Source organism: Heterodontus francisci, chromosome 6, assembly GCF_036365525.1.
Source record: "Heterodontus francisci isolate sHetFra1 chromosome 6, sHetFra1.hap1, whole genome shotgun sequence".
In the NCBI taxonomy this organism is placed as follows: Eukaryota; Metazoa; Chordata; class Chondrichthyes; order Heterodontiformes; family Heterodontidae; genus Heterodontus; species Heterodontus francisci.
The window spans coordinates 24,843,191-24,858,790 of record NC_090376.1 but is presented as its reverse complement, the minus strand read 5'-3'; the positions used below and the strand labels follow the sequence as shown (position 1 = coordinate 24,858,790).

The 15,600-nt window shown below is 42.0% G+C and overlaps 1 protein-coding gene across 4 annotated transcripts in view; it reads right to left on the bottom strand.

Moving 5' to 3' along the window:
* Positions 1–3,145: 3,145 nt before the first annotated feature.
* Positions 3,146–15,600, bottom strand: part of tmem131 (transmembrane protein 131) — a 217,679-nt gene continuing 205,224 nt past the window's right edge. For all 4 annotated transcript variants that reach the window (XM_068033293.1, XM_068033291.1, XM_068033292.1 and 1 more), the window contains 5 exons: positions 13,124–13,245; positions 12,877–12,988; positions 12,400–12,500; positions 5,151–5,317; positions 3,146–4,380 (listed from right to left, as the gene is read on the bottom strand). In XM_068033293.1, the coding sequence (XP_067889394.1) occupies positions 4,096–4,380; positions 5,151–5,317; positions 12,400–12,500; positions 12,877–12,988; positions 13,124–13,245 (787 nt within the window). In that variant the 3' untranslated portion in view covers positions 3,146–4,095. The remainder of the gene's footprint in view (positions 4,381–5,150; positions 5,318–12,399; positions 12,501–12,876; positions 12,989–13,123; positions 13,246–15,600) is intronic.

The window sequence follows — 15,600 nt, the reverse complement described above, 5'->3', positions numbered from 1 at the left end:
TCAGTGGTAGGGAAGCTGCTGGAGAAGTTACTGAGGGATAGGATCTATTCCCATTTGGAAGAAAATGGGCTCATCAGTGATAGGCAACATGGTTTTGTGCAGGGAAGGTCATGTCTTACCAACTTAATAGAATTCTTTGAGGAAGTGACAAAGTTGATTGATGAGGGAAGGGCTGCAGATGTCATATACATGGACTTCAGTAAGGCGTTTGATAAGGTTCCCCATGGTCGGCTGATGGAGAAAGTGAAGGCGCATGGGGTCCAAGGTGTACTAGCTAGATGGATAAAAAACTGGCTGGGCAACAGGAGACAGAGAGTAGCAGTGGAAGGGAGTTTCTCAAAAATGGAGACGTGTGACCAGTGGTGTTCCACAGGGATCCGTGCTGGGACCACTGTTGTTTGTGATATACATAAATGATTTGGAGGAAAGTATAGGTGGTCTGATTAGCAAGTTTGCAGACGACACTAAGATTGGTGGAGTAGCAGATAGTGAAGGGGACTGTCAGAGAATACAGCAGAATATAGATAGACTGGAGAGTTGGGCAGAGAAATGGCAGATGGAGTTCAATCAGGGCAAATGCGAGGTGATGCATTTTGGAAGATCCAATTCAAGAGTGAAGTATACAGTAAATGGAAAAGTCCTGGGGAAAATTGATGTACAGAGAGATTTGGGTGTTCAGGTCCATTGTTCCCTGAAGGTGGCAACGCAGTTCAATAGAGTGGTCAAGAAGGCATACGGCATGCTTTCCTTCATCGGACGGGGTATTGAGTACAAGAGTTGGCAGGTCATGTTACAGTTGTATAGGACTTTGGTTCGGCCACATTTGGAATACTGCGTGCAGTTCTGGTCGCCACATTACCAAAAGGATGTAGATGCTTTGGAGAGGGTGCAGAGGAGATTCACCAGGATGTTGCCTGGTATGGAGGGCGCTAGCTATGAAGAGAGATTGAGTAGATTAGGATTATTTTCATTAGAAAGACGGAGGTTGAGGGGGGACCTGATTGAGGTGTACAAAATCATGAGAGGTATAGACAGGTTGGATAGCAAGAAGCTTTTTCCCCCCAGAGTGGGGGATTCAATTACTAGGAGTCACGAGTTCAAAGTGAGAGGGGAAAAGTTTAGGGGGGATATGCGTGGAAAGTTCTTTACGCAGAGGGTGGTGGGTGCCTGGAACGCGTTGCCTGCGGAGGTGGTAGACGCGGGCACGATAGCGTCTTTTAAGATGTATCTAGACAGATACATGAATGGGCAGGAAGTAAAGAGATACAGACCCTTAGAAAATAGGCGTCATGTTTAGATAGAGGATCTGGATCGGCGCAGGCTTGGAGGGCCGAAGGGCCTGTTCCTGTGCTGTAATTTTCTTTGTTCTTTGCAATAAAGGCCAACATGCCATTTGCCTTCCCAAATGCTTGCCGTATCTGCATGCTAACTTTATCTCACTTGTCAGAGTGCACCCAAATCTGTCTCTCTGAACATTTACAAGTTTCATGCCCTCTGCTTTTCTATTGTTACTCCCAAAGTGAATAACCTCACTTTTCCACATTATACTCCATCTGCCATTTTGTTGCATACTCACTTCGCCAGTTTATACCTCTCTGCAGCCTCTGTACCTTCCTCACAGCTTACATTCCCATCTAGCTTTGCATCATCAGCAAACTTAGATACATTACTCTCAATCTCTTTGGCCAACTCCTCAATGTAGATTGTAAATTGCTGAAGCCCCAGAATTGATTGCGGCATTCCACTGGTCAAAGCCTGCCAACTCAAAAATGTCCCATTTATCCCTACTTGCTGCTTCCTGTCTTTTAACCAATCCTCTATCCATGCTATTACCCCCAACTCCATGAACCCTTGCATCTTATCAAATGTCTTTTGGAAATCCAAATATACTACATCCACTGGTTTCCCTTTAATACTAATTCACAAAGACGCATGATGTAAATTGGTGGAGGCAGATTCACCAAAGGGACTCATTTCCAGGGATTCAGGAATGGTGACAAAGTAATTCCAGAGAATGGCCAGAACCCAAAGGCTTCAAAAAGTAAATGATATTTCATTCAGAGATCATTTCCAATATTTTCACCTGTTCACAATAAACCTTTCCTTTCAAGAGTCTGAAACAAACTGCACACTTCTGGAAGGTGACAGTGTTGGTAATGTTAGAATCCATTGGCATGGGTCAGACCGACCAAGGTGGAGCAAGAATACTACAGGATATGCATTTGGCAGACAAAGTTAAAGAAAACAGCACACGTACCATGAAGAGACTAAAGCCACAAAAAAGAAAATCTTAAAAATCAGTAAGAATGTGAAGCACCATAACACTACTGTTAACAGTGGACAAAACTTTGGAGGTGGTGGGAGGTAGGGAGAAAAGAGGAATTATAAAATAAAACCATATGTACAGTAGACTGAAAAAGGTTCAAGAATTGTGGAATGATACATGAAGTGGTGGTTCTTAAAAACTAAAGGTCATGCCCTGCGATTTTCCCATTTGGAAGACAGTACTGGGAGGATGTATGTGGAGGATGAACGGATGAGTGAAAAGTGCTATTTAAAAGTTTAGTTCTACCATTTCACCATGAGGTGGCGTTAAAAGCTTGCAATATGCTAATTAGGCTGTTAAAGATAGACAGGCTTGCATTTATGTAGCACCTCTCATGACCACTGGACGTCTCAAACTGCTTTACAGCCAATGAAGTACATTTGAAGTGTAGTCACAGTTGCAATGCAGGAAACGTGGCAGCCAATTTGTGCATAGCAAGATCCCACAAATAGCAATGCGATAGTGACCAGATAATCTTTTTTGTAATGTTGATTGAGGAATAAATATTGGCCAGGACATTGGGGATAATGTCTCTTCTCTTCAAAATAGTGCCAGAGGATCTTTTATAGTCAACCGATCAGGTAGATGGGGCCTTAGTATAATGTCTCATTAAAAAGACAATAGCTCCAACAGTGCAGCACTCCCTCTGTACTGCACTGGAGTGTCAGCCTTGATTTTTGCACTCAAGCCTGGAGTGGGACTTGAACTCGAAACCTTGTGATTTAGAGGCAAGGGTGCTACCAACTGAGCCACAGCTCACAACTTAACAATTAATTCAGCAGTCCTATTCATTTTTAAATAAATTAATGTGGAACAAAGTTCAGTTTCTGAAAAACTTTATTTATCTCAAAAAGTACAACCCAGAGAATCGTGTTTCAATCAAAGAACACAAAGGGGGATCTCGTTGCCTCCATAAACTTTGGGTCTGCGTGCTTCAGCCAGAGTAAACAGCGATCAGCACACATTGTGAAGCACATTATGATGACAGAAAAGGAAAACCAAAGAAACTGTAATTACAGCTTTCTTCCTCAATATGCTCTGTCATAATCTTGATGATTTTTGTTGCCCTTTTAAATACAAATGAAAGCCAAAATGCTGGATACATAATTATAACCTATTGTTTACCAACACATTCCCATTTCTAAAACGTCCACTTTGCATTTTAAAAACAAAGGGTTCCATTAATTCCTTTTCTCACAAAAACAGAGGAACTTGAACTTAATACTGGGAGAGAAACCTTTCTCCATTATCTTAAAAACACATCACAATGCTTTATATGATGTAATACAAAGGGATGCGCATAAAATTCTTATGTCTCCTTCCCTTTTATTCTCCAAACTGAAAATAAATTGAAGATTTTTTCACTGAACATCGGATGATGACCAAATACTTCAGTGATTTTCTTTTTTAAACTTGAATACATAACGAACAAAGCCTCTGTTACAACTGCAACAGAAATCTCATACAAACCATAATTACAGTCAGGATTGAGGAACTGTTTATCGCAGATATGAATCATAATCGTGTGGCAAGAAGCGAAAATAGTGATTAGTTATGGCTGAGAACTGGATTCCTATACCAGGAACATTCGCTCACAAATTTCTTTGTGCGACTCCAATTAAGTGGCTGCTGGAGTTGTGCAAAGAAACTTGAATGAAGGGTTTCTGCACTACAGGCTCAGCTTGATCAATATTTCACGCTTTAAGCAGTGTCATACTGTGTTTGTAGTCAGGTTCTGTGCATCATCCACAGCTGTGGACACCTGTAGATTACTTCTCATGAGGAAAATTAGAATTATTCGACCAGGGATCAGAGCTTCGCCTTCCAGGAGTGGGTCTCCAAATATTGTCAAGATTCTTCCAAGGATCAAACATTCGGCCAAGGTCTTCTATTAGGCCAGGCGTTGCGTTTTCTCCTATAAGATCGACACTTGCCATAGAGTTGTTGCTCGCTGGAGCGAAGGGCAGGCTGTTGTCTCGACTAGTGGACCAAATCGGATTGCTGAAAGGAGTGGTGGACCAAAGGCTGCTGGCGGAGTTACCCAAAAGGATGGACTAAAGCGAAGAGAAAAAGTTGCAAGTTCATGTTATTATTAAAAGATGCAGACGGCAATTTTCCAGCACTGGCTACATGAGCAAGGAAACTTTAATGCACAACAAAAGCCATACTATGAAATAAAAAATTGATGCACCCTGCAGATGACATGCTATTTATTATCCAGCATTCTCACAACATACTTCATCTTCAGACACGGCATGCATTCCAAGTAAAACAACAAAGGCAGTATTTGATAGCTGTGACCATCGCAACATGGATATCTGGCAGTGGCAGATTAGTTGATAAGGGGAGGCACAGAACTCATGCAAATCATTCCCGTCAAGTTTCTACAACAATCTCAGATTCAATACTCAGCAGAAAGTGATCAATATACTTTTTTTTCCTGCTCTTCTGACATTACCCTCAAATCATTCCCCTTTACTTGTTGATTAAGCTTATTTGTGAAATGATTTTATATCTCCCACAGCACATTCCATGCTGCTGGAAACTACTGGGCATGGGAAGGATTGGGGGAATGCAAAATGTTTGTAAAATAGTAATTCCCCTCAGAAAATTGCAAAAATTGTACCAGCCATTTTTACATACAGTACAGAAAGCAAATGTCTACTTTTTGATGAAAGTCTTCACAACTTCCTTTCCCCTCGGTCTAGCAACTAATTATTGCTTACTTGTGGAATCAACTTGAACTTACACCCACTATGCATTCTCTTGTACAGATGTTAAATGAACTGACATTTATTGCCATTTCTTGCACAGCATTACTTACTGAAGTTGAATGAGTTGGGGAAACAGTGCTAGTTGGCCAGGTATTGCGAGCATCAGTTGATGTATCCCAAATAGATGTTGATGGAGCAGAACTGTAATCTGGCCAACTCTGGGCAACTTCCTGATTGTTAAAAGTTGCTCTTGAGAGTACATGAGGGCTGAAGACCTCTAGAATAGAATTGAACAATGTATATTTCAATATTAATCATTAAATTGCATAGGGGAATGGACTAGATTCAATTGGGATGCATGGGCAGCAAATACCAAATACACAAAAATCACTTGCACTCCCTACCAAATGTTTCAGCACAGATCTATAACCTTGATCACTAATAAAACAATCACTTTGACTTTACAGAAATTAATTCAGCAAATTTTCTATTGCATCTTAAGTCATTCCAAATTAAACTTCTATTGATTCACTGCTGGGACAATAAACTGAACGCAAAAAAAAAATCATCCGCTCTATGGAGCTTTCTCACCCAGAAAGGCAATTTTAAAAGATCACTATCGTTATGGACACTACAATACATATAACAGGGACAGAGGCTTTGAAGCAATTCTACAGTTATATCTTCCCTTTTGACGTGGTTAACCAAGAAGCAACGTTGCAGTGACAGGTGATAGATAAATGACATTTACACATCACTATCTGACCAGCACAATGTGCTTTTCACGCCTCTGTTAGCCCATCTCCTTCTTGGACTTCAAGTTATTTTGGAGCATGTTTTTTTAAATATAAAAGGTGGCATCCTACTTCGAATTTACAGCAAAGGTGGTCATTTGGCTTAACTGATTTATGTTCCACCAAACCTCCTCCCATCGTGCTTCTTTTAATCAGGTTAGCTAAGGAAGTGTTGGGTCCATTCTACCAGTAGGCTTTTGCTGATGTCACAAGGAAAGCCCTATGCAGAAAAGGGACAGTGCTGTCATGTACAGGGGTCTCAGAGATCTCACTGACCATGGGTAGATACTCCTCACCCCCAAAAGCAATATTATTTGTCATTGTCTTTTTTTTTTTAAAACAAGGAATGGAACAGCTTTATAAAAAGGAACATTTTCACACAAAAGCATGGACACTCACTCTTGTATCTCTATCCATTAGGGAACTTCTAGGTAAAGTATCCCATGCACACCATTCTCTACAAGGGAGTTGAGGAGTACCCTCTGTGCCTACATAATGCTGGACCTGGTAATTAGTCAATTCTACGATGTGGCATCAGCCTCATCTCAATGAGCAGCACTCTTGCCTTAGGAGTTAAATGTTTGCGTGTTCAAGTTCCATTCCTGAGCACACAACCCATCATCTTTATTGTATTTAAAACAAAGCTATTCCCTTTACTATAGAGGCTGAAAGTAGTTGTCAAACACCATCATACGGTTTCTGCAATTATTCTGAAGAAATTCTTTAAAAATACCTATCAAAAATCAAATTGTTTATAAAAACACCCAAACTGGTTTTTATCCTACTATACAAGATTATGGGGAAAAATTGGTTGTCCACCGAAGCTCCTCAGTTTGATCCACTCCTTGCATGACATGCACTGCACAGTTCGATGGCTCCACTTCCAACAGTTTTACAGTGAAGAATGGAGTGAAACAGGGCTGTGTCCTAACCTCCACTGTTTGGCATCTTCTCCATGCTCCTGATCTTTGCCTTCCCTGCAGATATGGAAGGGGTCTACTTGTACACTAGGTCAGATGACAAGCTCAACAATCTATCAAGGCTGAAAGCGAGGACAAAAACACATCACGTCTGATCAGAGGACTCCTCTAGGCTGATGCTGTGCAAGTCACTCACATGGAAACTCAGCTACAAAGACTCATCAACTGTTTTTCCCATGCCTGTAACTTGTTCTCCTTGACTACAAGCATGGTCATGGGATAAGGTGTTGCATCTCTGCCCCTGCCACACTAAACACCACCCCCCCCACCCCCAGTGGAAGTGGTTAGCAAATTCTGCTACCTTGGGTCCATGGTGACAGACAATTCGTCCCTTGATGCAGAGCTCGATACATGCATAGGGAAAGCAGCTACCACCTTTGGCCGACTTGCAAAGTGTACATGGGGACAACACGAAGCTAACGGTTTAAGGCCTGCAGGATAATCCAAGCCCCGTTGATGCATGTTTCACAAAGTGCTTAGAAAAGCAGTGTTTTGACATTCATTTTTACTATAGCTTTTTAAGTGAAACACTTGTGCACAGATAGCTGGTTTCACAAATAGGAGTGAAAGTCTCTGAATATTCAGTTGCATGTAATGAACTATGAAAGTGGGCTTTTACTTCACAATGAAGAAATATAAACCTTTAAAGCTGAGTCACATGCTGACATTGTGCATCAACATACTCAGCAACCTCTAACTTGTCAGGTAGATGACAGTGTTGTAGCTGTACTGGAACAGCTTAGCTAGGGGCACAGCTAGTTCTGCAGCACAAGTCTTCAGTAGTACAGCCAGGATGTTGTCAGGACCCATAACCTTTGCAGTATCCAGTGCCTTTCAGCTGTTTCTTGATATCACGTGGAGTGAATCGAGTTGGCTGAAGACTAGCATCTGTGATGCTGAAATGGATCATCCACAACACTTCTGGCTGAAGATGGTTGCAAATACTTCAGCCTTTTCTTTTGCACTGATGTGCTGGGCTCCTCCATCGTTGAGGATGGGGATATTTGTGGACCCTTCTTCTCCAGTTAGTTGTTTAATTGTCCACCACTATTCACTATTGGTTGTGGCAGGACTGCAGAGCTTTGATCTGATCAGTTGGTTGCAGGATCACTTAGCCGTCTATTACATGCTGCTTCCGCTATCTGGCATGCAAGTAGCCCTGTGTTATTTCACCAGGTTGACCACTCATTTTTAGGTGTGCCTGGTGCTGCTCCTGGCACGCTCTCCTGCACTCTTCATTGAACCAGGGTTGATCCCTTGGTTTAATGGTAATGGTAGTGAGGGATATGCCAGGTCATGAGGTTACAGATTGCAGTAGAGCACAATTTTGCTGTTGCTGGTGGTCCACAGCACCTCATGGATGCCCAGTTGAGTTGTCAGATCGGTTCTGAATCTATTCCATTTAGCACGGTGGTAGTGCTACACATCACAATGGAGGGTATCCTCAGTGTGAGGATGGGACTTTGTTTTCACAAGGACTGTGCAGTGGGTTACTCCTACCAATACTGTCATGGACAGATGCATCTGCAACAGGTAGATTGGTGAGGACAAGATCTAGTAGGTTTTTCCCTATTGTTGGTTCCCTCACTAGCTGCCACAGGTCCAGTCAAGGAGCTATGTCCTTTAGGAGTCGGCCAGCTCGGTAAGTAGTGATGCTACCGAACCAGTCTTGGTGATGGACATTGAAGTCCCCCAGCCAGAGTACATTCTGTGTGCCCTTGCCACCCTCAGTGCTTCTTCCAACTGGTGTTCAACATGGAGGAGTACTGATTCATCAGCTGAGGGTGGCAGTAGATGGTAATCAGCAGGAGGTTTCCTTGTGTTATAATTGAGGCACCAGCAGCAGAGGAAACTATTTAATGTTTCAATTACAACACTAAAAAAAGCCTCTATGCTACAATAGAGGACTTGGATTTATGCATCATTTATACGATGAGAATATAAAAGTATAACGCTTCACTTCCAGCCAAGTACTTTGAAGCAGTCACTTTTGTTACATGGATAAAAGGTGGCAGTCACTTGGTGCACAACAGAGGAAAAGTTCCCTGCTCTTTAAATAATTCCTGGAGATCTCTAATGTCCACTTTAAGCACCACAGCAGATAAATGGGGCCTTGGTTTAAAGTCTTACTCAAGTGATGCAAAACTCAAGTGTCAGCCTAAAATTTCATTCTAGAGTGGAACCTGACCCACAACTTTCTAACTCAGCACCTCAAAAGCACAATTTTTTTAAAACTAAATTGTAAAGAAAACCCTTTTCAGGAAATCCAAATACTTAAAAAAAAAACACCGACATATTATTCAAATGACAAAAGTTCATGAATTTATTCTAATCTCTCCGAAGCAGCAAGTAACCACATTCTAAGTGGAAATGCTCCCCCTACCACCCCCGCATCAAGGTAAAATCTGTAATACAGTGTGGAATGGAAGGGTGATGATATGAGAGAGATAAAAGGAATAGGATGAGTATGGCCTGGAAAGGGGAATTAAAGAAGTCCTGTTGCAACAATGATACTAATTTCATCGCAAATGCTTTGCAGGTCTCTGCTAGTATAACCAAATTAGCGTACAGGACTGAGCATTAGGCAGTTAGACCTGGGAGGTTCTCCAACAACACCTAGTTTTTGTTAGTATTTGCATTTACTTATTAAAATGCTAATTAGGATTTGTATATCCCCATAGATGCATGCTGGAAAAGTAGCATGCCCTGTAAACCACCCGTATATCAGACTTCCTTGTTCTGGAACACTCGCTCTCAGCACAGCTGAAGCCAGCAATTTAATTTGTGACTACTGAGAGAATAAATTTACTCGCTACACTAGTTTATTGTGCAGTACCCTAATGGCGTGCATCACGATGCTTATTGCACCTCAACAGTGACAGTCTACACCACCCCTCACTCACCAACCTCCTTCACCTCAGCAAACTTCTGATCTGAACTGCATCACTGTAGAGGAGAGTAGACAGCTGGGCATCTGGCTGCTCATGTTACCCTTCTGTAACAGGTTCTGGAATTGAATTGGTAGGGATCTGGGCAGCAAGCCACAGATGCTTTCAAAACCTCACGCTTGTTTTAGTCAGATGGATAACAGGACAAAATGACCTCCAAACATAAAAAGCAAAATACTGCAGATGCTGGAAATGTGAAACAAAAAAAAAGTGCTGGAAATACTCAGGTCTGGCAGCATCTGTGGAGACAGAAGCAAACTTAACGTTTCAGGTCTGTGACCCTTCTTCAGAACTGGGAAAGGTTAGAAAAGAATTAGGTTTTAAGCAAGTGAAAGTGAGGAAGGGAGGGGAGAGAACAAAGGGGAAGGTGCTTGATAGGGCAGTGGGAGATTAAATAACAAAGCTGTCCTGGGACAAAGACAAAATGTGTCTTAACGCTTGTGGTGAAAGCCAAGTAAAGAAACAAAAGATGATTCAGGATGAGGTGTAAATGGAACAGCAGTTACCCAAACACAAAGCAAAGGGATTATAAATGAACCTGGCAGGTGTGGAGGGGTGGTGGGGGTAAAAGTGAACCAGCGAAAAAAGAAAAGGCTAAGAGAAAAATGGGGGCAGAGGGTTCTTTGACCCTTCAATGTGTTTGGACGGCTGTTCTGCCATTTACAACTCATCCTGATGCATCTTTTGTTTCTTCACTTGCATTTGTACCATGCAACCTATTGTCATTTAATCTCTCCTGCCCTCCACCATATCACAGACTTTCTCTTTTGTTCTTCTTCCTTTACTCTCCCCTTTCACTTGCTCCAAAACTATATTTCTAACTTTTGCCAGTTCTGATGAAAGGTCACGACCTGCAACGTTAACACTTGCTATCTCCAGATGCTGCCTGACCTGTTGAGTGTTTCCAGCATTTTCTGTATGTTTCAAATTTCCAGCATCTGCAGCATTTTTGCTTTCATTAGTTTGTTTCTTCTTTAGTAACTTTAGGTGTACTAGACAGAAACAATTATTCCACAGTAATATCTCTACACAAGAAAAATGCTAAGATTTAGAGGCTGATTTTCACCAAGATGGCTTGGCTTTTATTTCCACTTGACCAAATGGCATTAATGCCATGTAGCAGGACCACAATGGTTGCTCTTGTTGCCTCTGGTTGTCCGTTATTCCTGCAAAAGCACTTTTGAGCAGTGGGGCATCACAGTGAAGCTCCACGCTGCCCTCAAATGTCAACATATAAGAGCCGCAAGGTTCTGTTTTGGGGCCACTGCTGTTTGTCATTTTTATAAACGACCTGGATGAGGGTGTAGAAGGGTGGGTTAGTAAATTTGCGGATGACACGAAGGTCGGTGGAGTTGTGGATAGTGTCGAAGGGTGTTGTAGGGTACAGAGGGACATAGATAGGCTGCAGAGCTGGGCTGAGAGATGGCAAATGGAGTTTAATGCGGAGAAGTGTGAGGTGATTCACTTTGGAAGGAGTAACAGCAATGCAGAGTACTGGGCTAATGGGAAGATTCTTGGTAGTGTAGATGAGCAGAGAGATCTTGGTATCCAGGTACATAAATCCCTGAAAGTTGCTACCCAGGTTAATAGGGCTGTTAAAAAGGCATATGGTGTGTTAGCCTTTATTAGTAGGGGGATCGAGTTTCGGAGCCACGAGGTCATGATGCAGCTGTACAAAACTCTGGTGAGGCCGCACCTTGAGTATTGCGTGCAGTTCTGGTCACCGCATTATAGGAAGGATGTGGAAGCTTTGGAAAGGGTGCAGAGGAGATTTACTAGGATGTTGCCTGGTATGGAAGGAAGGTCTTACGAGGAAAGGCTGAGGGACTTGGGGTTGTTTTCGTTGGAGAGAAGGAGGAGGAGAGGTGACTTAATAGAGACATATAAGATAATCAGAGGGTTAGATAGGGTGGATAGTGAGAGTCTTTTTCCTCGGATGAGGATGGCAAACACGAGGGGACATAGCTTTAAGTTGAGGGGTGAAAGATATAGGACAGATGTCAGAGGTAGTTTCTTTACGCAGAGAGTAGTAGGGGCGTGGAACGCCCTGCCTGCAACAGTAGTAGACTCGCCAACTTTAAGGGCATTTAAGTGGTCATTGGATAGACATATGGATGTAAATGGAATAGTGTAGGTCAGATGATCGGCGCAACATCGAGGGCCGAAGGGCCTGTACTGCGCTGTAATATTCTAATTCTAAAAAAGAGCCAGAAACTCCAGCTGTCCCTCACTGGACGTGCTGAGGCCAATTACAGTGCTGCTATGGCTGAGATCAGCTTGCTAACAAATTGAACCCACTACCTCTCTGCTCAGTACAGCTCAACTAACCACTGGATGAGCACACTGAACCACTGGGCAAGTTAATGTGGCTTTGATTTGTTTGGCACACTACACCGCCATTCCAGACTGTTAAGACTGTTGGCATTAAAGCACTGGGACTCCTGGCATGGTGGCATTTTACAGTCTCATCTTCAGTCAGGAACTTTTATCTATTCAAATTCATTGTCCAATATTCAAGGTGGGGCATTGGTATGAAGGAAACGGAAAAACACACACACACCCCTCCACAGTTCAACCACATTTTCCTGTATATGACAATTCCAACATACAGATCACTCATCTGTTTGAATGTGTTACCTCCAGTAAGATTGAAAGAGTTGCTAGGTCCAAAGGCTGAAAATGAGTTGGGAGGAGCAAACTCAGAAGTGCTGGTGGTACATGAGCTCAACAAGTTGGAGCTAAAATGTAAAGAAAAAAAAAAAAATCAGCTGAATTTCTTTGAACCACATTTTCTATATTGAGAGTGAATTCACAGCAGATTATAAAAGGGGAAAAGAAACTGCTCTCTATTTCATACCTTAAAATCAGCTACATAGAAATTATACTCCCTGAAATCATGAAATGTTAATTCACCCAACATAATCATATTCATACAATTGCAAGTCTTCTAGAAAGTAATTAGAATACGTCAGTTAAGATTTTAACTGAAGTTGTCCTTTTTAAGTTCAGTGATGCTATAATTGGGAGGCTAAGAATCAAAAGAAAGTAAAATAGGAATTATTTTCCCATTTGTCCTGAAACTTAAAATTGGTTATTAGGCAGATTATCTCTTACCTGGTGTCTGATTCATCACTGTCAAAGGAAGCCATACTATTACAAAGAGGGATAGGAATGTTGCCACAGGCTTCCGCTTTGTTCAAAGGTGCTTTCATTGGACCACTGCTGCCTGCAGATATATTAAAGACTTTGTGAACTGAATATTTAAATATTTAATTTGAGTTAACAGGTTTACTAGGAAATAAATGAATGTGTTCCACATATACAGCTCTACCATTCTGTAGCTTGACAAAGTCGTTAGTACCTGGACTCTTGTCATAGCCTGCAGCCACAGCAGCAAAGGTAGGGTTGCCATTTTTCCCAGGCAGAGATGCTGTTTTTACGATTTTGGATTTACTACCATTCACTGGTTTAATACTGGCATCACTGTAACAAAAAAATGGGGAAAGATAATTCTATAACGCACACCAAGAAAATACACAGCAAAGTATGGCGAGTTTGTAAAATCAGTATCTAATTCATAAACATATGCAAAAAATACATGTTTGCATGCATGAAAAAATATAATGCTTAATAACCATTTCTCCATAATAGCACATGAGAAAATTCTTATTTCATGGCCAACACATTCCTCACTCCTAAACATGAAAAGGCTTCAGGGCAACATATTCATTCAAAATGCCGAGTCTTGAGAAAGTCCAGACAGTACCCTACTTTTAAAATAAATTACAACTGCACTTTACAAATACTTCATTATTTGCAAAGTGCTTTGGGACGTCCTGAAGTCATGAAAGGCACTTTCTTTAAAATGTCAGTTCTTAGAAGTGAGTAATCATCATTTAGAATAGGTTTGAATAATCTGAACACTAAGTATCCCACCAGAATACTAGTTTAACAATTGCTAAGCAGTGGATTTGAGTGGATCATCTGGTAACATCCAGAGGGTGGCTGGAATCTGGAACGCACTGCCTGAAGAGGTGGTAGAGGCAGGAACCATTTAAGAATATTTAGATGATCACTTGAAACGCCATAGGCTACGGGCCACGTACTGGAAAATGGGATTAGAATAGTTAGGTGCTTGATGGCCGGCACAGACACGATGGGCCTGTTTCTGTTCAGCATGACTATGAACATGCGAACATGAGAGCTATTTAACCTCAGGAGGATTACTGCCAAGCTGATTCCAGCTCTCACCAAACAAGCACTCTTGGGCATAAGTCACCAGATAATGATCAATAATAGGCATTGAAGAAGGAGTTTCCACTTCCTAGCCCAGGAACAGACAGGTTGACTGTACCCACTTTGGATCAGCTAAAATCAGTTCAGACTAGGCATCGAACCTTGGATAGTCTAGTCTGGTCTGTATGGTTTAGCATTCTAGATGCTGCTGCTTTGAAGGCATGCACACCCACCCCCCCCCCCCCCTTCCCACCCCCAAAATTAATCTCTGCTTTGTGCCAAATTAGCTGCTATAAAGATTTAAAAAAAAAGTCACTTTCAAAGACTAACATATAAAGAATGATATTTGGTTAAGGTGCCAGACTAGAGAAGTTGCTGACAGTTTTGCCGTCATTGCTCCCACAAAATCCAGACCAATGTGAACACATGGGTGACTTCAATGAATCCATAATAAACTGAATTACTTAGATGGAAGTGATGCAACAGAACTAGTTAATGTGACAGAAAGATCATGGTGTTTGAAAGGGTTGAGGACCCCATCAGGGTTAAGTCATCTGGACCTGCTTTTTGTTTTTAAAAACAAGGTCAGCAGGAATAGTTTCCACAAAATAGTGGCAGAATATCTATGGGACAAATTGCAATCTGATCGAATACAATTAGCTGGCAACCAGCATCAGTAAGTAAATTCACACCACACAAGTGCTGGGCAATGACCATCTCCCCTTGACATTCAACAGTATTAACATTGCTGAATCCCCTACATCATCATCCTGGGAGTTATCGCTGACCAGAAACAAACTGGACCAGCCATGTAAAAATACTGTGGCTACAGAAGGTCAGAGGCTGGGAGTTCTGCAGCGAGTAACTTACCTCCTGACTGCCCAAAGCCTGTCCATCACCTACAAGGCACAAGTCAGGAGTGTGATGGAATACTTCCCACTTGCCTGCATGAGTGCAGTTCCAACACTCAAGAAGTTTGACACCATACAAGACAAAGCAGCCCGCTTAAACAGCGCCCCATCTATGACCTTAAACATTCACCATCTCCACCACTAGCATACAGTGGCAGCAGTGCCATCTACAAGATGCAATGCAGCAACTCGTCAAGCCTCCTACGACAGCACCTTCCAAACCCACAACCTAGAAAAATAAGGGCAGCAGATGCATAGAAACACAACCAGCTGCAAGCTCCCTTCAAGTCACACACCATCCTGACTTGGAATGCGATCGCTGCTCCTTCACTGTCTCTGGGTCGTAATCCTGGAACTCCCTTCCTAACACCTGCAGTGGTTCAAGGCAGGGCTCACCATCATAAATACCAGGCCTTGCAAGCAACACTCATTTTCCAAGACCAAATTTAAAAAAAAGGATAAGAAACATACAATTTAAAAAAAGGTTAATTCCAAAAGAAAAATGAATGACCGAAAAGCAAGCAAGAGGAAATTTAACTGTACGACAAAAATCTAGAAGCTAGACAGAGTTGTGCTGTGTCTGACCGAGGTCTGGGATTCCAGCATAAGAAAAAGACGCCAAAGTTTTGCATTGAATGATGGTAGAAGTTTAAATAAATAAACATGAGGTCCATTTACTTGCAATGCATGC